The sequence below is a fragment of the Solanum dulcamara genome, chromosome 9 (assembly GCF_947179165.1).
Source record: "Solanum dulcamara chromosome 9, daSolDulc1.2, whole genome shotgun sequence".
Classification (NCBI taxonomy): domain Eukaryota; kingdom Viridiplantae; phylum Streptophyta; class Magnoliopsida; order Solanales; family Solanaceae; genus Solanum; species Solanum dulcamara.
In genome coordinates, this window is record NC_077245.1 from 71,223,810 (window position 1) to 71,247,144 (window position 23,335).

The following is a 23,335-nucleotide window of genomic DNA, read 5'->3' on the forward strand; positions in this document are numbered from 1 at the left end:
GGACACCTAGATTTTTGTTACCAATTTTTTTTATTTTATGCCACACACAATTTGACAATAGTTGAGTGAACTCTCTTTTTATTTCGCCGTCCATAATTCGGTGCATTAAAGTCTCGTTAGGACCGAGTCATAAAAAGAATATATTATATGGTAAATAAAATTCTTACTATATGTGGAGTTGAAAAGAAATCAGATCATAAAAATTTATTATATATTGACTTAGTTTGTATTTTTATAACAAGCTATTAATAATAACTTTATCACTTATGTAAAGAATTTTCTTCCTAAAAAATATATAATTTGGGTATATCTATTTTGTGAGGTACAAAATAAATTTTTCTTTTCTGCAATTTACATTGATTTCAGGGAAAATTAGCAGGTGATATTTAACAACCATAATACGACGTTATATGCTATTCTGATCTATATGACTTTCAGACGGTACAAAGTAAACCTCTTTCGTAAAAGCAAATAGTAACCTAACCTTTTCTAAGTGAAATTGACCCTTCTAAGTGATGAAACATAGCAACAACCTCGATACGATAACGTTATATTCAATGAATCTATTTGTTAAAATTGACATGTATCAAAACTTATTTGATTAAAAAATATGTTATCTTGAGATTAATTATTTTAAATAAAAATAATATAATAATTTCAGAATAACTTTATCATATAATTTTTATTCAATTAATCTTAAAATTATTTCCAAAATTAGTTATTTTTCATCTTTGTTTCGTACCAAACGAATCTGTAGGATGGAATATCTAAAGTGGATTGTGGACTATCTCCACCTCCTATCCACTTGGTTCGTGGAATTTACGTGGCTTTCGCCTTGTTTTTACCATTTATCCTTCAAGATTATTTTTTATATTTATGGGGTGAGTTGAATAACAAATCAAAAAAAATATTATTTTGTTTGTACACATGGACTGATCAAGAGACAAAAAGACAAAGGAATTTGATCATTTACACTCTTCGAACTAGGGTTATATAGGGCAAACCGATAAACCGCACCAAACCGACAAACCGAACCAAACCGGAAAAAAAACCCGACTAGTGATTTGGTTTGACTTGGTTTGGTGTCTGAAAAAAAAACCCGACCATTATAGGGTTGGTTTGGTTTTAACTAAAAAAAGTCAAACCGAACCCAAACCAACCCGATTATAGATTTACTACTTTTAAATTATGTTATACATAAAAATATTTATTAAAATGTAATTTATAAATATTTTTTAAAATTTTTTCATAATTTTTGTTTTCTTTCTTACATTTAGATTTGAATTTGAGAAGCTCATCTAAATAATATACAAAAAAAGCTCACCTTATAAAGTTATATTATAAAGTTAAAACTTCAAACAGTGTTCTGCCTCCATCTTATATGTTGATATTTTGTACTAGAACTCTTTTTAAGAAGTACTGCTCTGTGCTTTTTATTAGATACTATGAAAAACTCGAGAAACCCAAAAAAATCCGAAAAAACCGAAAAAACCGAGAAAAATTGATATCGAAAAACCCGACTTTTATTGGTTTGGTTTGGTTTATAGATTTAATAACCCGACACAAATGGTTTGGTTTGGTTTATAAAAAATCCGAACCAACCCGGTTCATGTACACCCCTACTTCGAACAAAAGATAAAATGAAAACTCTCTCTATCACACTTCAATTTTTTCATAGAAAGAATCAGTTGTATCTCTTGGAATATAAGTTCACGAATCAGTATATTCTTCCTTGGTTGAGTTTGATTTGTGTCAAGTTGGATAAATGCCAAAAAATATGATTTAAAAAATATCATAGGGATACTACATGCCCGTGAAGTATGAATGTGTTGCTACTAATCCGATCATAGTTTAATTGTCATTTTAGATATTTTCCCGATATTAAATATAAACATATATGCAATATACATAAAATATATATACAACAACAACATCTTTAGTGAAATCTATAAAATGGGGTCTGAAAACGATAAAGTATATGCAAATCTATACATAATCAATGTAATATATTTTGGCTAACACTCGTAATTAATTTTGACTGACGGGTCAATAATGAAGAAAGCACATTATTTTATCTGGTGTCATTTGCACTTTTACCCCTATTTTGTGATTGGTCCTTAATTTGTGTCTCTCATAACAAATAATTTTGTGCAGAGCATAAATTTATATTTTTGTATCATAATATTTCACAAGTAATGTTTGAAGCTCCAAACATGACTTCAATTTCTAAAGAAATTATGCCCACCAGCAAGCAGTAAGCATATGTTCTATGGCTAAAAAGCAACTCATGAAAGACAAAATGTGCAATTTTTTAAGTCTAACAAGACTGAACCCCTCTTTCTACATTGCATCTAAATGTACTAAAATGCTTAAAACTTAATCTCAACTATGTGTCCAGATTTCTAGCAAGACTTACAAGCTCTTCTACATTGCATCTTAATGTACTAATGTGATTAAAACTTAATCCCAGCTAATTAATATCACCAGTATGGATCATTTCTTTTTCATTTTACTCTATTTTTGGTGGGTCTATATGATTGAAGATGAAACTAACTACTTATTAATTGTCTTTTGGCCAAAGATATTACTATTTTAAAATTCAATAGTTTGGTGATTTCAAAGAGATGAAAGATGAGGAGCAATACACATGAAGAGAGGCTTCTGTTATTATTACAACAACTCAACACACAAAACGTATACAAGGAATCATCTATTTGCTGATTCTGTAAATTTGCCTCCACAAAAGAACTGAGACACTTTAGATAAATGCTACTATAATGATTTCCCTCTTTACAAATAACTGACTCATTTTTGTGTCTGGGAAAATATGTAAAGGATCTATGAAGAAAAATTTACAGATCTCTTCTTTAACAGCTAACTATAACTGAAAGATTATGTGTGCCACAACTTTACAACTCTACGCTAAAACCAGCTGCTTCATCAAAAGAAAGTGTGCGCAATAGTAGTCAGCCAAAATTGTGTCCTTTTCGAAATCTCTGCGACAGGCTTTTTCCTGTTATATGGAAACTCTTCTTCTTAGCAGAATTCCCCAGAAAGAAGGAAAAGAAAAGGGTTATGTACTAATCATCATCTTCTGCTAATGAAGCAAAAGAAAATGGGTTGAACTTATAGCCATCGCCATGGTAGAACTTGTTTTGAAATTCTACCCAATGAAGACGCAGTGCATGAAGGAATGCACTAAGAGTCTCCATCATGAGTAGTATAAAGGTTGTTGCAAAGGCAAAAACTGACAATCCAATGAGCCGTATGATCAGGCTATCATACCTGCAATTATTAAGTAATTAGCACTCGGATAAAATTGATAGCTATGATGTCAAGGGCAAAATGTTATAATGACACAATCAATTTGTACCACCATGTATTAGCTATGGTGCATACAACAAACTACCACCGTGACTCACAGTACACATAAAGACGTGCTTTTCCCAGCCAGCCTTCCAAAATAAGAACAAAATTAGACACACAAAGTCCAGAAGATAGCACCAGATGTGAGCTTACTGTCATGTACTTTCATTAGAAAATGCCGCTACATTCACTAACAATTAAAAGTTTTTCAGCAATAATTTATATCAATCAGATCACGGTAGCAGGAGGACAGAGTGATAGATACCGAAAGAAGTGAAAAAAAATCAGAAAGCCATTCAAATTATGGCAGGTACTCAAAATAGAGTGGAAAAATGTGCTTCTTATTGATACATAGAAGTACCTCAAACATATGTGGCCCGTAACTTTTATAGATCTATCCTTAAGCCAAGAAAATTTTCCTTAGGCTCACATCTGATAATAATATGAAATTGGAGGAGATATTCACAATCTTTTTCTTTAACAAAGAAATGGTGTAATCCCTGCCCCATACAGAACCTTAATACATAAGTCCAGGCATCGTGCAACATAATAATTTATAAGCACTCGAAACCATGGCACGCTGTAGGAGGGTACATATTGTCTAGATAATTTTTGTAATTGTTGACAAACATATATTGGCTATAATTCAGAGTGGAATAATATTTTAAAGAGCTTTTTAAAGGCAAAATTGAAGGAGATATGTCAAGGACATAACGGTTTAAAGTTGGAGAGTGGCATTTAGTAGAGAGTAGAAATCAAAGCAGTTTTACAAGTTTAGTCCTATGACTTGTAAGTTTGTAATGGAACATGGGACCAAATATGCATTTAGATCTTGAGAAGAGATCATAGTAACTGCACTAGATTTACTAGTGGTACAAATGACACATTGTTCATTTTTCATGCTTCCACTTCTCAGCATAGTCTAAATGTCAATTTGGCCTCTCCTCTGTGCCTTCCTTCAATGAATACAGTAGAGCATATAATCTTGGCCAAATACTAAGCATAAGACCAAAAACAATTAGGATGAAATGTTGCAAAACAAATCAGAGCTGCAGAAGAAAACTGAGCTAGTTTCGAGGGAATACTTGTTCTACCTCCAAATACATACCATTGCTAGAAAAAAATCAGGAACCAAATGATTCAACAGACAATTCAAAAGGAATAAAATTTAAAGTTCACTACTATGAACACCCATGTGAAGACACTAAGCAACGTCAAAACAAGAAAAATCTGAACAGCAAGACAGCTAAAAGTCATGAAATCTTACCCCCAAGCAAGGAGGAGAACTTTCTCGTAGAAGACAGTAGACAGTTCAGAATGAGCCAAACTGCATCAACATCAAATACATGTCAATTTTTTTGAAACATAAAACAAGTTTGCAGTTGATGATGAATAAGCAAGTAAAATGAAGGATTCACCTCAAAGCCCACAGACGAAGGTATGACGCAGTGTTAGAGACAGCACCCAGAACAAACTCAATAGAATGTATCATTTGATGCACAAAAACCTCACTAAAATTAAACTCCTCATGGTGGTGTTGCCTGGCAGAGTCCGGTTCCTCGTAAATATCCAACTCGGAGGTTCCAAGAAGGCCATAAGCTCCGCCTTGAAATCTCTAAGAATCATAATAAGGTAGCCCAAATAACCATAAGAAAACTGTCAAAAATAGAACTAAATTTATTTTGTTTGGTTTATTCTTTCGTCTCTATACTTATTCACCATCTCTTTCTTGCCCTGTCTTTCTCTATAAAAGAAAAAACAAACAGTACTGGTTTTGATGCTTAAACAAATTATTATTTAGCCAAAATTAACTAAACCAGTCTTGCCCAACTGAATTTTGGGAGGACTATAACATGAGCAGTTTGTTGACTCAACTTGTTAACACCCTTAAATTACCGACCACTCTCCTCTACAAAAGAGTTCTCTCCCGTCTTTGTGCACCTTTTTCCTTTTAGATTTGAGTATCCACTCCTTTATACTTTTCTATGAATCATAAAGATATTATATTATTCCATTCATTGTGAAATGTGCGAAAGGAAAAGGCAAACAAACTTGCTACCTCAGTGTGAAGTCTCTTCAAAATAAAAGGTTTTGGGAATAGCATCCATGGAACAGCAACAAGTGCCAAAAGCAGCAATATTACCTGCAATACTAATTGTTAGACAAAGAAACAAGGAAACAGAGATAATATAAGGATTTGTTCCATTTGTGGGCTATGGGATGGGAAATTAGAGACACAAAGATGATCCATTGTTTGGCTGTCTGGTAGAGTTCGATAAAGGACGGAGTTATGAAAAAAGCCACCTCCCATCCCGGATAAACTTATCCGCTAGGGGAGAAGCGACGAGTTACCAGATAGGGATCAAAGGGTATTTTTACTCCATAGATTATCTCTCCCCTGCCACACACACACTGCCACCAACCTTTCTTTATTTTCTCTTTTTGTATTCCTTTTAAACCCTAAAACTAATGAGTTTAGCTACTCATGATTCTAGCATGAATACAAGAATACATGAATAATACATGGAAGAATGTGAAATAAAGTAGAAAGAAAAAAAATTCTATGGTGGAATGCTCCAAGCCTCGTCTCTACTGATTCTTCATTTCAAATTAGTCCTTATTCCTCATAAGTTATTTCTTTCGGAAATAGCCTCTCTACCTCCATGAGGTAATTGTAAGGTCTGCGTACACCCTACCCTCCTTAGACCCCACTTAGTGGGATTTCACTGGGTATGTGTTGTCGTCCTCATAAGTTATTTAATGCATTTAGGCCAAGGACATTTTTGTCACATAGATCTAAAATCTCTGTACCAAACATGGGATACAAGTGTATACAACCTTATCCATAGTCCATTTATTTACATCATATCCTACAGTGTAATCTAGTGGCATTACAGTTGTACATTACCAATTCTGTAAATCAAATGAACTATAAGAGCAAAAGATGCATACAGAAAGAAAGAGATGCAATGCCACATACCTGAAGCACACTCTGGCCCCAAAACAACTGGTTTTCACCAAGAGCCTCGAAAGGACTTAGGAACATATAAATCATAACATGGTAGAGATCTGCCTGCGATCCAGTGCACCATTTAACAACAACGAGGAGAGACAGGTATCCAAAAAGGCTGTTGAGAAAGATCACTTGTGGCACAAACTGATACCTGATAACAAACCAATAACAAAATAAATATCCTCAACAAGAAAACCATCAATGACACAGAAGAAAAAGGAATACGCACTTAATATCAAGTGAGCTGTTGAAGAAGCGTGCATTGAAGTAACTTAATATAATTCCAAGGTTCATCTGTACCACACCCAACAAAATAGACATCTTCATCTTAAGGGAGTTCAAGAAAGGAAGCTCTGAACGGCTACCTCTCCAGCTTGGATCCACACCAAAAGGATAAGGATCACTGTATTTTATTAAACCGACTGTCTGCGCATCACTGCAAAAACAAACATCAAATTATCCAAATAAAAAATACCGGCTGGAAATTGTGCATTAAATACTAACTCAAGCTCTACATGCATTCAATAATGGGGAGGCAAGAGTCAGGTGCCAATGTAGATGAATGTCAAGAGAACCATCAAGAACATTATTTGGAAGAGCAGTATCTGAATATGTCCAAGAAATATGCAGAATATAGTGACTGTTTGATATCATCACTAGAGCTTCCTATACTTGACAGGAAAGCAATGGAAAACCATGTTGAAATCTAATAAAAATTTAGCCAATCTTCACCTTTAGTACATAATTAAGGGTGTTCATGTTTGTTAAAAAACCAAACCAAACCGATATTTGATTTAGTTTGGTTTTGAATTTTAAAAAGCGACAATATTTGGTTTGGTTTTGGTTCTACCAAAAAACTCGAACCAAACCAATAAATTATATATATATATATATATATATATATATATATATATATATATTTTGAAATTGGTAAATTGTATTCATCAGCATTAAGGGCATGCTGTCCACCTCCAAAAGAGAGCAATTACAAGCTTCCTATCAAATCTACAATCTGATCTACACCTTCTATACAAAGTTGTTTACACCAAAAAAGTAAAGATTCAATACAATTCCATTTTACTTTATGTATGGAATTGGATCTATCTCTAAAGCATCTCCCATTTCTTTCCTTATATATATATTAGCTTTTTATAAAGAATCATAAATATTTTATACCTTAAAATATTAATTTGGTTTTAGTCTACTATTTCATATAGAGAGAGAACAACTTAAGAAAACTTAGCCTACAACCTTCACCCAAAACAACTCACATCTAATATATTTACGTCATAATTTGCGGTATAGTTTCACATGTAAATTGTTGTATAGTTTTAATGATTTACCCTTAGTATATTGGTTAACCTCTTAACTTCTTAATAACAATGATGGATTAACCTGTAAATTCCTAGGACTCCTGGCCTTGAAAGTCCGACTGATAAACAAAGGACGTAGTTGTTGTCAGATACATATCCGGGGTGTGGTTAAAGAAGAAGTTGTTAAGAATAAAGGTTAAGAGGGAGAGATGAACAGGGTAAGATAAAACAAGAAAGACATTAAACAATTTATTGCGGCTACTAATGCTTTATGCCAATACTTTTCAGATAAAAATAGAAAGAATAAATTTAAATATTATGTTGTTATACATGGAAAAACAAATGGTGTTTTTCAAACTTGGATTGAAGTAGTAGACTCAATAAATGGGGTTAAAACCCCAATTTTCAAAGGTTTCAATAATTTTACTGAAGCTTTAGACTATGCCAGAGGAATGCTTGCGCCGAACTACTATATCTCTCCAGCCCTTAGACAAAACCCAAACCAAATTCCTCAATACAATATCCAAAAAAATTCAGACAAAATAATTTTCTGTCACCACTGTTCTTCCATGACTGAGGCCTTCAAAAGACTCAATGCAAAAAATGAAGCCCTCATCCATGAAAATGCTAAGCTCACAGAACAAATAAGGATGGATCTCAAGAACAAGTTTGAACCTCAAATAGATGCCAGTACACAGACTCCAGACACGAGTTTTCCACCTCAAAACAAAATGGATGAGAAGGGTGTGCATTCCCCTCTGAATCCTAAGAAATCCACTTTATTGGATGTAGATACAGCTAGTCCGATTCAAACGGTAGCTGGTAAAGACTCATCAAACCCGATAATGGCTATCACTTTGCCAAAAAGTGAAGAAGAGGGGTGTTCTTCCTCACAAAGAAGACTACCTAAATCTTTCCAAAAAGACAATTCTAAAAAAAGCATAATTTCTAAAAAGAAAAAAAATGATAAAATAGAATCCATAATTAAACAGACTCTAGAGCAATTCTTCAAGAACCAAGGACAAGATAAACATGTTATTAGCAAAGACAGTCCATGTCCAAGTAATGATAGATTAGTTCCAAATTCAAATGAAGAAGTTAACAGTCAAGGGAGTATTCCAAGTTCAGACGAAGACGAATATGGAAACAACGCTTATTATCAAGATGTTTAGGATCCATATGAAGATGTTGAATCAGGAATGAGTTTTGATACACAACTTTGACTTCTTAAAATCTCAACAACTAGAAGTAGATAGAAAGATTCAATATCTGAATACAAAGTTTAATCTAGAAAAAATACCCACAAAAATCGAAATAGAAAAATTAATTAAGACAATAATTGAAAACCTAAAGAATTAGAAATTAAAAATACTCAAGTAGTGACAAAAATCATAGAACAAGTAGAAGTAATAACTACTGAGATAAGATACTTAAAAGGAATAATTAAAAGACTAGAACAGATTCCACTTTCATTAGTGAAGAAGACATAAATTACAAAAAAGCATTAGAATATACGACAAAATATCATACCGAGCCAGTAGGTTTTTCGACACACATTCCGTCAAGCCAGACAGACAAGGTAATAATAAAACAAAATAATACAATAATAGCCTTATTAATAGAATTAAACATAAAAAAGGGGTAGCCTGGTGCACTAAGCTCCCGCTATGCGCATGGTCAGGAGAAGGGCCCGACCACAAGGATCTATTGTACGCAGCCTTATCTTGCATTTCTGTCAGAGGCTGTTTTTAAGGCTTAAACCTGTGACCTCTTGGTCACATGGCAGCAACTTTACCAGTTACTCCAAAGCTTAAAAATAGATAAAAGTAGAATTAAACATAAAAGTAGATAAATTAATAAAAGAAAAACAGCCTGAACACCAGGCTCCTAAAAATACAGAAATAGACGAACTAATTATTCAACTAAAGAAAGTTGATATATATATATATATATATATATATATATATATATATATATATATTTTCATAAATAATCAAAAATATTTTATACCTTAAAATATTAATTTGGTTTTAGTCTACTATTTCACATGCACTTCAGCACTATTAAAGCCCATTAAAAAAAATGCCCAAGCCCAACACTCTTAAGTCTAATTGTGTAATTGTGATTTGTGAATATGTGGTGTGGTGTGGGATGGGGTGGTGTATTGCCGGTTTATAATTCTCTTTGCTAAGACATCCATCTACTATTTAAAGTTGAATATTGCTTCTATGGATGTTAGACATGTGAAGTGGAGGAAACCTCTACAATCAGGCAACTTAAACATGCAAAAGCTTCGAAGTACTGTTGAAAAATAATAGAAGCTTCAGATACACTCATCTTGTGATAGTTGAGAGAAGTTTGTTGATTCCAAATGTTCATTTGAAATAGTTGTCTCGTGTTTGTATTGTACTATTATCAAGTTTTAATTTTATTTGGTTTGGTTTTAGAAATTTAAATACCGATTAGATTGGTTTGAATTTGATTTTAATCAAAACCAAACCATGACCACCCCTATACATAATAATATAAGCCTGACTAAGCAAATCCTAAAAGCCAACCGATTGAGGCATTAACCTGAGATCAAATGATTAGAAACACCCAAAGGAACCTGATTACTTTCAAGTAACCTGTTTGGTGGTATTGAATTGAAGGCTTAATTAGAAAATCATACATAAAAATACAATCCTACGCTGGGATGGAAACAAAAGCTACTCTTCCCTATCTAGAAGCCCCACATAAATACAAGGAAAAAGAATAGTTTATTTCTCATCTATGAACTAATAACATAGTCTAAAGTGTAGCCAAGGCAACCACTTCTTTAATATTATAGTTGGCAGTTCATTTTAATCCAAATTTGTAACATAGTTGAAAAATGTTCTTTGCTAACCTTCTAAAGGCCAGGCCAGGGCGAGGGAGCTTAAAAATGCAAATCACAATCTTGATCAGAAGCACATAAGAGATTACATTATGATTACTTTGACAAATCACAAATCTAAGTAATTCTAAATGGAAATTTAATAAGGTTATAATTTCATACCTGCATAAAGCATCTCGGCATTTGTATGCAGAGCCACCAAATATGTGAAATGGAACAGAGAAGAATTCATTATATATCAAGCCACAGTAAATTGAAAATATTGACATTAACAGGAGTACATAGCGACCGCCAAAAAGCATCTCCATAAAGCTGCCCAGTTTCTGTCAGAAAATCTTATTTGATTACAAAAGGAATATAAAATTGCATTATTGCTGATGTTAAGTACTTTGAGTGAGAGGCTGAAATAATGAGGGGACATACCTGAGAGCTGAGCTTGCTTTCCTTAGAAATAAGAACTAATGCTCCCAACAACAGGCAAATTCCATGACCCCAATCTCCAAACATCACCGCGAAAAGGAAAGGGAATGTAACAATGGTGTAGACAGCAGGATTTACCTCCTGGTATTTAGCAACACTGTCAATGTAGACAGTAGTAAGTGCTTTGTTTTGCCGAAGCAACAGAAGACATGGATATTTTTAATTTGATAAAAATAAATACAGATTCTATACTTGATCTTAGCCATAAGGGACAGAAAAGTAGTATAAGAGATGGATATTTATTTTTCATATATAACTTTAAGAAAATAAATGTAAACGGAAAATTTATTTGAAGAGCTGAAGCATTCCAAGTTTAACAGCTTTACACGTAAAACAAAAACAAAGAAAAGGAAGAAAGCTGGACTATCAGGTTTAAGTAGATCACATTTTGCTACAGGAATAATAAACATCTTACTGCAAACAAAGTCGCTATATGATCTAAAGGAAAATGAGGAAAAAAGACTCCATCAAGCACAGTACTCTTTATCATGAAAATCAATGACACCTAAAAGGAGATGAGGTGATCCATGATGACTGAATTATATAGACAAACATAAATCAAATTAAGGCAGTTGCTGCAACTAGTTTTGATAAGGACTCATGGAAAGAATAATGTCATCAATATACACTCTATCCCCATGACCTAATAGATTTACCTAACTCATTACATTGTAGATCAGTTTCTTAGATAACTAAATGCTACTACACTTTTACTTACCCATAAGCATCTACAATTTCTTGATATGCATTTGTGAAACGGTTTGTTCTGAAGTATGTTGGAGGTGAGTCTACAGAATCCATAACATGAAATATAATTCCCACTTGTGAGTTGCTATCCATTGTCGCACGTTGCAAAGCCTCTTGTATCTAAGGTGTCAAAAGCAAGTACATGGCAGTACTATTATAAACAATGGATCTGGAAACAGTAAAATGTAACTGCAAACATAAAATAACATCAAAGAAGAGTACCTTAATCTTTGCAAATATTGGACACCAGCCCTCTCCAACTAGACACTTCTTTGTGACATCAAAATTCAGCATATTTAATGTGTCATAAACAGCCTTTTCCCTTCTAACCTAGAAAAAAGAGTTTGCATTCAACTTGTATTTCAGGCTCACAGGAAGACTTGCTCTCACAAGCCACTAATTTAACTACATTATAAGAATGTCAATTTATACTCTTGTCTTCACTCTTACCATGTTCATCCATTTTGTGAGGTGAAATCCAATAGACGTCAAAGCTTTATCTCGATGACGTAATCCAACATCCAGAGTGGTCTCTAATTCAGATAGCCTAGACAAAACCTGCAGTCAAGATGTTCATCCCAATGGTCAGTCTTAAACTTAGGGCCAGGCAATTGAAAATGATTACAATCGAGCTAATATACATATGAACAGTATACAAAAGAGATCTACGGTTAGACTCAACGAACTGACGCAATGTGAAAGCTATATCACATGGAGCTATTGCTAGAGATTGAAAAACCAATATATTGATCCTCTTTCCATGTATATTTTTTTTTGAGCATAATATGACCTCATATATAAAGTAACACAAACCATACTAGACAGAAAGAAGAAAAAGAAATCGTTTCCATGGCCTGCTAGCAGTATATCCCAAAGTCCACTGACTGATGTGCAGTAAGACAAGCTTGTTCAACAATGATGTCTATGAAACTCCCTTTCCAGTAATCAGAAAAGATTGCATTGATATATATTTTTGAGAATAAAGATTGCATTAATATTTTGATTGCCTTATTTAATATTTTGACATACTTCTCGAGTTATTTGCCTCCTCTTGGTCATGTCTTCAGGAACAGGATAGCAATTGGCACCAAACGCCTCACAAATTTTCAGTATTTTCGATCTCGCCTGCTCACCTGAAAAGAATACTACGAAGACTATTTTCTCAACCTGCAGAAGCAAAAATTGGGTGTTAATCACATACTGAAGTATCAACTAAGCCATTTTTTGTAAGCAAGGAGAAAACAAATAAGAATATGAATGGGCATTAGAGTATTGAAGAAATCATACAGCATAAGTAGGAAGATAATTCATGGAGAGTTTCCTTAAATGGGAAAATAAGTCTTAGTGCACCAGTATAGAAAACTATTTCCTGGAATAACGGAAGAGCAATTTAGAAGAAAGAATGTAACCATTTCATTTGAAGAAGGATCCAAGATTTCCTCATCAGCAACTCCCTGGTGGAAAAGCATATTGCCCCTCGTTGCACGAAATAGCATTCTCTCAAATTGTAGAACTTTGGACTTGCAGATAATGCCACTAATAAATCTTACTCCAGACTGATTTGAAAGTTCTGGTTGCATCTCCTGAAGATTGGAAAAACCATATCTCAGATGCATGGCAGATACAAACAAATAATTATCATGCACAGGATCAGTCTAATAGCAAGAAGAATAAATTACCTGCTCAAGTAACGATGCTGTATCTGTATAATTATCATTGGAGTATACGTTTTCACTTAATTCTGTCTCCCGAGCTGTTGTGTGACTTCTACTTGAGACAAGGAAGTCACTAGCCTAAAGTTTGCAGAGTTACAGTTAGCAGAAATGAGAAAAATAGCTCTGAAAGGGTAAATATTTCTTGACCAAAAAAAGGATGACTTTGGTCCAATAGGTACAATTTACTAAAACAAATTTGTCCACAAGATTCATTGAATTAGTCTGAAGTTCAAATGGTTGGAGGAATAATAATTGGCAAGCACCAATGTCAGGATGAATAACAACAGATCAAGTACTAAGAAATCAACTTCCCAATTAACTCTGTCATCTGAGAAGCCATTAAAAGCTTAGCGCATAAATGAATTGATCAGAGATAAAGCATTCCAAAATAAAAGACACGCACTATGGAAGAATAACATAAGAATTCACTCATAAGTTCTCCCTTTGAGTGCTCCAAGGTAGTTTTCATGTCTTTAGCATGCCTTCAATTTATTCTATATATTTATGTTCGCAAGTTCAGTGAGACACCTAATGAGGTTGGAGTGGAAGTTAGGCTTGGTGCCCAGGCCATCCAAAAGAAAAGTAGTTTCAAGTATCTTGGGTCTATCATACAAGGCAGCGAGGAGATTGACGATGATGTCACACATCGTATTGGGGCAGGGTGGATGAAATGGAGGCTCGCTTCCGGAGTGCTATGTGACAAGAAAGTGCCACCACAACTTAAGGGCAAGTTCTACAAAGTGGTGGTTAGACCGGCTATGTTGTATGGGGCGGAGTGTTGGTCAGTTAAGATCTCTCACGTTCAAAAGATGAAAGTTGCCGAGATGAGAATGTTGAGATGGATGTGTAGGCACACCAGGAGCGACAGGATTAGAAATGAGGCTATCCGGGACAAGGTGGGAGTGGCCTTGGTGGAAGACAAGATGCGGGAAATGCGACTGAGATGGTTTGGGCATGTGAAGAGGAGAGACACAGATGCCCCAGTGCGGAGGTGTGAGAGGTTGGCCATGGATGGTTTCAGAAGAGGTAGGGGTAAGCCGAAGAAATATTGGGGAGAGGTGATTAGACAGGACATGGTGCAATTACAGCTTACCGAGGATATGACCTTAGATAGGAGGGTGTGGAGGACCCACATTAGGGTAGAAGGCTAGTACATAGTCTCATTATTCTTCCTTATTAGTAAGCGCATTACAATTCCTTGTGCTCTGATTTCTGTTATTATCTATTACTGTTTGTACTTTGATTACTCTATTTTATCTGTGTCGCTTTCGTTATTTGCTCTCCCATATCGTTTTGAATTTCTTAGCCTTATCTGACCTCTTTTTATGCTTTTATTGAGCCGAGGGTCTTTCGGTAATAGTCGTCTTACCTTGGTAGGAGTAAGATCTGCGTACACTTTACCCTCCCCAGACCCCACGTTGTGGGATTTCACTGGGTTGTAGTTGTTGTTGTTCTATCCAAGAAAACCAAGTAATGGTTGACACATACATGATTTTTTTACTGTAAAAGCATTACCCAGTAATCATGACTAAAATGGTTTAGTGCAAAGACAGAAGAAACATAATAGATGGCTATTAATGCAAGACAACACCATACACATATACATATGAGAAGCAAATGCATGACAGATGTAAGCATATTGATGAAATATTCAGACAACAGTACAAGTCAGGCATGGACCAATTTCTCAAATGTGAACCAGTGCTCATTAATGAGATAGAAAGAAAGAGAAGTTAAAACTGTACCTTCTGCAATACCATCTTAAACTCAAGCAGCTCATTGTATGATTGCCTTAGCTTCTCGCTATTACCATTCATTTCAATCAACTCGTGTTCATGCTCTGCAAGTTGTATCTGAAATTCAGAATAAATCTGCATGAGCTTTTACTCAAAGCGAGAAGTATATTAAGGAAAAAAGAACAAATACGCATAAACCCGATTGGGACAATAAAGTAGGGAATTCATCTGAAGAAAAATACTATAAAGACACCTCCAGTTCTTCAAGTTCAATATCAGGTTGTGAAGCAGGATGCGGAGAAGGCAGCATCCCAGCTTTTTGTATCTGATCTTTGAAAAATCGTAGTTTTCTTGACATCTCTGCACATCTTTTTACCTATGAAAGATCATCCACGATTACAATGAAAAGATAAATACAAAACCACAGGCCATCAAATTTTGCATATGCTTTTGATGTCAACTTGTTTAGTAACGACGTTCTTTGTTTATAAAAAAAAAGAGTAGTAGTGCAATACTACATACATAATTTAACAAAATTAAACGCTAAAATGTTGAGTCCAAGTTATTGACCTCCTCTTTGCCAACAGAAACACAGATGTATCATGTTGCTTTGGCAACTTAGTAATCATTCCCAATAAGTACATCAGGAAGGCAAGTCAATCAATAGAGTTTCCTTAAGTAGTATTCCCACTAGAAATTGTTCAAGATGATCTTTAACTGGTCGATAAAAAAAATTATCAAAAATTTAAAGCATGGGAGAATAGAGTAAAACAAGAGGAGAGATCAATGTAGTTGCTCTTATCCTTGTGTTAGTTTATATCTTAGCCCTAGATGTTGAAGTTGCAAGCAGCGATGGGGACAACTATGTCTTGAAACTTGAGAAATCAAGGTAAGTTTCAGTCTATATTTTAGCATGCAGCCAAAAAGATGAAAAGGTGTAGGGTGTTTAGCAATCAGATGTTTCATGTAACTAAGGTTGCTTTAAAATATGAATTATCAATCACCACACTAGCATCAACCTAGGAATATATGGAATGTTATCTTTTAAATCAGATCAATCAGAAGATAAAGAACAGCAGAAAAGTTATTTACTTCAAACACGTCCAATATCTTATATATAACATCTACATCACAGTATAGTACTGTTGAGACACAATATAATTAAGCAATTAAAAGTGTGCTCTCTAATAGTTTGAGTTTTCAGATGAGATGGTTACATATTTCAAGATGGTATCAGAGCAGGCAGAAATCGTGAATTCAAATCTCACTACCACCTAACATCAACATAACCAGTGTAATCAATCTCACTACCACCCATTATAAAAAATGGGAAAAATTTACATGTGTGAGACCAATGAAAAGAAACCAGGCCCGCATGTGAGGAGCGGGTTTAGACATAATATAATTAACTAATTAAAAGTGTGATCCTTTCTATAGTTTAAGCTTTTACTCACACACTTTAACAAGTACCATTACTAAGCTCAAGTAACTTCACATTACCATTACAAGCTAAAATTGGACAAAATTACTTCTTATCTTGAATAAAGGAATGGACTTCCATCAACTCTCAATGGACAGTTTCCAGGAAAAACAACAACAACATATCCAGTGGAATCTCACAGGTGGGTCTGGGGAGGGCAGGGTGTACGCAAACCTTACCAATATCTCATAGAGATAGAGAGGTTGTTTCCGAAAGACCCTCGGCTCAAAAGACACATTTCCAAGTAAAATAAATAAATAAATATATAGATAGATAGATAGATAGATAGATAGATAGAGAGAGAGAGAGCGCATAATGGCCCCCAAAAAAAAGGAAAAATGAAAATGAAAAGCGATGCAAATTTTACAAGACAATGACAATAACGATAAAAAAGTAATGTGGTGATCAAAACACCGCAACTATACTGGCACGCCTAGACTTACGACCACCCTAAATCAACATATGGCAAGACATCATTCTACCCCTACTAACCTTCTACCCTAATTCGCGACCTCCACTCTTTTCGGTCATATTCTCGGTGATATGGAGTAGTGTCATATCTTGTCTAATCACCTCTCCTCAATACTTTTTCGGTTTACCCCTACCCCTCCGCATAACCCCCAAATCCAACCGCTCACACCTCCTAACTGAGGCGTCAACACCTCTCCTCTGCACATGTCCAAACGATCTCAATCTCGTTTCTCTCATCTAGTCTACCACAGAGACCACTCCCACCTTCTCACGAATGACGTCATTCCTAATCTTATCACTCCTAGTGTGTCCACACATCCATCTCAGCATCCTCATCTCCACAACATGTATCTTTTGTACATGAGAGTTCTTTACCGGCCAGCACTCCACTCCGTATAACAGCGTTGGTCTGACCATCATTCTGTAGAACTTACCTTTAAGTTTAGGTGGTACCTTCTTGTCACACAGAACTTCAGAGGTAAGCCTTCATTTCATCCACGCTGCCCCAATGCGATGCGTGACATCCTTGTCGATGTCCCCACTACTCCGGATGATGGCTCCAAGGTATTTAAAGCTTTCAATCTTGGGGATAGGCTGAGTGGCAAGCCTCACTTCTATGCCCTCTTCATCCATCGCCCCACTGAATTTGCACTCCAAGTATTCAGTTTTGGTCTTGCTCAATTTGAACCCTTTAGACTCCAAATTTTGACTCCAAACTTCCAGCCTATCATTAACTCTGTCCCGAGTCTCATCAATCAAAACTATGTCGTCTGCAAATAGCATACACCATGGAACCTCCTCCTGAGTAGGTCATGCCAGCTCATCCATCACCAAGGCAAAAAGGAAAGGACTCAGTACAGATCCTTGATGTGGTCCCATCTCAACAGGAAAATGCTCTGAGTCACCTCCCACCATCCTAACTCAAGTCTTGGCTCCGTCATACATGTCTTTTATCGCTCTAATATACACCATTGGAACACATTTAGCCTTCAAGCACCTCTAGAGAACATCTCTCGGAACTTTGTCATAAACCTTTTCAAGATCAATGAATACCATATGGAGATCCTTTTTTCTTTCTCTAAATTTCTCCACCAGTCTCCGCATAAGATGGATTGCTTCAGTAGTCGACCGCCCCGACATGAATCCGAACTGATTCTCTGAGATAGACACTCCTCTGCTCACCCTCATCTCCACCACTCTCTCCCAAATCTTCATGGTGTGGCTTAGCAATTTGATCCTCCTGTAATTATTACAGTTTTGGATATCACCCTTGTTCTTGTACAATGGTACCATAGTACTCCACCTCCATTCATTGGGCATCTTAGCAGTTTTCAAAATAACATTAAACAACTTAGTCAACCACTCCACACCTGCCTTATTAGTGCTCTTCCAAAAGTCCACCGGAATCTCATCGGGCCCGGTCGCTCTCCCCCTCCTCATCCTGCTAATAGCACGTCTAAACTCCTCAATCCTAAAACACTTGCAGTACCCAAAGTCTTGAAGACTATGAGAGTACGCCAAATCACCCAGTACAATGTCTCTGTCTCCTTTTTCATTTAAGAGACTGTGGAAGTAAGCCTGCCACCTTTGCTTGATGGAGGCATCATCCACTAACACTTCACCTTCCTCGTCCCTAATACACTTTACTATAGTTTCCAGGAAAAAAGTTTATAATGATTATGATTTGTCAAAAACACAAGCTAATAGTAATTAAAAATTCAACAAATTAAGGTAATGATGGGAACATGTTTCTGTGAGGTAATCACATCTAGAATCCTCAAAATAAAGATGTTGTATTCACTATTAGCATATACCTGGTTTACAAATGTTCTTTGGAAAGGACTTTTATCAGCATTTAACTGTCAAAAGAAAAGTTAGATAGTGAGTACATTCCCACCTAACACTAACAAAGAAGGTGAAGCAGAAATAATTACAAACATTTGTATTATATACAAAACATTCACCTTAAATAAGGCCATCAATTGGCCACAACAAAAATCTTTCCTTTAAAACATCAACACAATCAGTACAAAAGCTTTCATTCTCATAAAAATCAGTACAAAAGATGCACCAAGACAAATCAGTAAATGACATTAAAGTCTGCTTTATTTGAATACACTTCATTTTGGCCCTTCAAGATCAAACTATTATCATATACTTTTTCTTTTCTTTTTAATGGTTGGTTATCATGTACTTTTCTTGGTTAGCAATTTCTTAATAACAAACCATCTCGGCAGAAGAAAACTGGAGCCTGTTTCACTTAGACACCCGGATTTAAAGTGGAATCTATCTTTCAAATACTACTACTAAAGAAAAAAGGAGCCTGCCTTCTACTAACGACATTAGCGTCGCTGATTCATATATTAATAAGCATAAGAAAAAAGAAGCCTGCCAATAGATTACATAAGCATCTATAAATTTAGAACATGTATTCAAGGTGCCTTCCATTCTAAACATCTCTGGTCCCTTCCTTTCCAAATTGTCCATAAACACATGCTAGAATGGCTCTCCAGATTTCTTCAAATCTTTGTCCCATACAGATCATCCAGCTGCTTAGTGGCTCTTTTATAGTGGATTAATCACACATTTTATCCCAAAAATGTACAAATAGTGCATCTAATATCTATAAATGAGTTGTCAGTTAGAAAGCATGTAAACTAATTCCTTGTCTCTCTTTTCATTAGCATAATCAGAGGCAAAAACCCCAACAATTTAAAACTCAGTTATCTCCTTTGAGATGTGTTCATGGTAATCAGGATGATTATTTTTTTTTTGAAAAGGCTGTAAGTAGGATTAGTATTATGCTTATAGAAATGTGTTTCATCAAGCATAAATATCAAAGAAGTTCCAATCAATTGTCACTGTTAAAGATGTGACTATTGAATTATAGAAATCACCACAACTTGAAGGTTCATTAGCTTTAAGCAGCTACTTCTTCAAACAAAATTCAGGAAACAAAGGAAAATGAATGCTGATTACTTCTCATGAGCCCAGGCAAGACATTAGGAACTAACAATCTGTTCTCACTTAGGAAGCATGATCGCATGTACGCAGCAAGAGAAAAAGAAGAGCTCTAACAAAATCTGTTTAGGTTCTAACATGCTATCATCTGCCATCACTCAACTTTAATGAGGGCACACAGTAGATAGAACTACCTTATTTTACCATTTACAGCCATTTCCATCTAGCTGACTTTGAACATTATAACATTAGTCATATGTTTATTAAGGTTGAAAGTTTTTGTGCAGATTAAAAGGATGACAATGGTGAAGAGGCCTTGTAGCATTTTAGGGCTTTCAGAGCATCACAATCAAGGTAACAGCATAATTAAAGGAATGAGTAAACTTAAGGAACTGTACCAGCCCCAAAAGACTAAGAGAAAACCCTCGAGAGATCTGCTCCGTATCCTCAGTCTTGTTAAGTCCCACATTGGTTGAGGGAATGGTTGTGGTCTCCTTATAGGGTTTGTGAGCTTGCTTTTACAGTTAATTAGGCCAAAGATCCATTCTTTTCACATGGTATTAGAGCCTGATCTATTGATCGTGTTGTTGTGCAGTGGTGGAGCCATGAATCACCTTCGGCGGAAAATTCTACTATTTATACATGGTTAAAATAATTTTTTATGTATATAAAGTAGATGTCGAACCCCCTTCGACTAGCTCGTGTGTCTACTTATTCAGATTTTGAACTCTCTTATTTAAAATCCTGGCTCTGCCACTGTTGTTGTGCTTCTAAATGTTGGGCCCCCAAGCTATGTTATCAACACTCCAGCTGTCCAGTTTTGAGCATAGAGGAAAGGAAGACAAAGTTCCACATTGGTCTCGGGATTGGGTTATGGTCTCCTTATGTGGTCTTGGGTAATCGTCCCCTCGTGAGCTAGATTTTATGGTTGAGTTAGGTCCAAGATTCATTTCTTAACAAGTCTTTTAATACTCCCTTCCTCCATCCTAATCCTGACGACACACATTCCATTTTGACACCATCTCATTTCTATAGAACTTTCATAGCTTTCAAGAATTCAGATTAACTAAGCCATTCAAGTTTGTCTATCAAACTAACTAAAACTGTCTACTGAAAAATTGTCATCCAAAATAAAACCGAAGTTGCAGTAAAGAACCAGATCTAGTAGCTAGTGATCTATCCATTGCAAAGACACATACTGCCCACCACGTCTACCCATAATCAATATGTGATCAAAACTAATTCAACCTCAACTCATTTTCTCCACTTCGATCCCAATACTTAAGCTCAAAATGAATCGCCAATATCAAGTCTTCAATCAGATTTATTTTTTTTATTAATCCCTAAATTCCACCAACATCACAAGTCCTCTCTCTACCAACACAAAACAAATCAATGTGTCTCACTTAACAAAAACAAAACTTATTGAGCAAATAAATTTAGCCTACAAAATATAAATAACAGAAATGAGATACAAGGAGATAGGGATAGATCTGTACATCTCGAAACTGAAGAAGGCCAAGTTGTCCAAGGTAAGTAATAGCAGGATGAGCGGATTCAACAGGAATAATAAGCTGAACAAAAATCATCTTCTCCGAACGCATCAGATCCATTGGAGGCAAGTTGTCTATATACTCCATTTTCCATACACTGAAAAAAATTAAATCTCTTCAGATCTAATCACACAAAAATGCACAACTTTTTTTCTGGCAATTATATTTTTTTGTTTGTCTGAGTTCGGTTAATATTAATGGCGGCACCGATTTTGGAATTTCAGTTCATTGTAATTTATTCATTTTTTTTCTGTGCAGAGCCATCACGGTGGGGAACAGGTAACTGCCATGGAAATGGAAATGGATTCCGTTTTTGGTTTTAGTTTATTTTTTTAGTTCTGAAGAAGAAGAGAAGGATCAAATGGTAAAATGGAGAATAGACGTGAAAATGTAATATAAGCTACACCTTCTTGTGATTGCCAAATAGTCAAAATTAAATTAATACTCTTTGACACGGCGGAAAATATTTTTTTATTTTTTTCATATTCGATTAATATATTTTAGAAAAATAAGTTCTTTACGACGAAAATGATATTGTTAAAGAGATAATTATTGTTATATCTCAAAAAGAAAATTTATTTACGATTGAATATACATTACTTTCATACCCCAAAAAGGAGTTTGCGCGCATCATCAAGAAAAAAATACTGCAGTGAAAGATACTGTTTAATTATTTGTTTATACCATCAGAATATATATATATTCTGATAGTATTATCAAGAAAAAAATACTGCTCAATTATTTCTTGATACTATCATATATATATATACTCTCAGGTATCAATATCTGAATAACATTGCAGTGAAAATATTTAATTGTCCTTGATACCTTCAAAGAGTGTGTGTGTGTGTGTATATATATATATATATAGAGAGAGAGAGAGAGAGGGAGAGTTGTTATCAAGGACCAAAAATCAACTAACTACTGGATAAACTGTTCAATTACTTCTTGATACCATCAGAGTATATATAAGTGTATATATACTCTGATAGTATCACGAAGGGAAAACACTACAGTAAAAACAAAGTTCAATTATTTTTTGATACCATCGTGATATATATATATATATATATATTCTGACAATATCATAAAGGTCACGCGAAGATGAAAATAGATTTGGTCACTCGAAGAAGGGATGAGGCAGTATTGTAATTACTTTGGGCTTTTGATCCAATCGGGATAAATAAGTGGGGGTATGTCCAATTTAAGTAAATAGTTTATTTTGATCCTCAATCAGGAATATAAATTTTATAAATGATATTTCTTGCCTTTTGACCATCTCACCGTACTCCCCATCACATATCTCTTTATAATATTTTGCTAAATTATATATAAATATTTTTAAAATAATATTTTCTTAGTTGATACTAGATAATAAGCAGGGGCGTCTTAATAAGTTCGGGGGCCTAAAGCTAAATTTCATAGAGAGTCCTTTTTTTTTAGTTGTCATATGTAAACTGAATAACTATAACATACTCAATGTAATCCTACAAGTGAAGTCTTGAGAAGGTAGGATGTACATAGACCTTATCAAAAAAATAATGTTAATAATGAAAATATTCAATGAATAAATATAATATAAAGTTAGAATAATAGAAGCTGACTCAAAATTTAAAAAGTTTATA

At 34.9% G+C, this 23,335-nt stretch overlaps 1 protein-coding gene across 1 annotated transcript; it reads right to left on the reverse strand.

Annotated features, from left to right (window-relative positions):
* Positions 1–2,644: 2,644 nt before the first annotated feature.
* On the reverse strand, positions 2,645–22,104 carry LOC129902163 (V-type proton ATPase subunit a1-like). Its single transcript, XM_055977231.1, has 18 exons — positions 21,657–22,104; positions 19,011–19,055; positions 15,499–15,621; positions 15,255–15,362; positions 13,474–13,587; positions 13,204–13,377; positions 12,824–12,961; positions 12,245–12,352; positions 12,017–12,124; positions 11,766–11,914; positions 10,991–11,144; positions 10,730–10,890; positions 6,609–6,815; positions 6,347–6,530; positions 5,426–5,509; positions 4,785–4,981; positions 4,634–4,693; positions 2,645–3,285 (listed from the first exon to the last, which is right to left on the reverse strand). The coding sequence occupies exons 1-18, from the start codon at positions 21,795–21,797 to the stop codon at positions 3,081–3,083; spliced, it is 2,460 nt and encodes an 819-aa protein (XP_055833206.1). The 5' UTR covers positions 21,798–22,104; the 3' UTR covers positions 2,645–3,080.
* Between the last annotated feature and the right edge of the window lie 1,231 nt (positions 22,105–23,335).

Excerpts from the sequence above, each read along its gene's own strand:
- LOC129902163 (XM_055977231.1), bottom strand. The coding sequence starts at position 21,797 with ATGGAGTATATAGACAACTTGCCTCCAATGGATCTGATGCGTTCGGAG. Across the intron at positions 13,378-13,473 it reads CAGCATCGTTACTTGAGCAG|GAGATGCAACCAGAACTTTC; the intron begins GTAATTTATTCT and ends TCCAATCTTCAG. Across the intron at positions 6,531-6,608 it reads AACAGCTCACTTGATATTAA|GTATCAGTTTGTGCCACAAG; the intron begins GTGCGTATTCCT and ends GTTTGTTATCAG.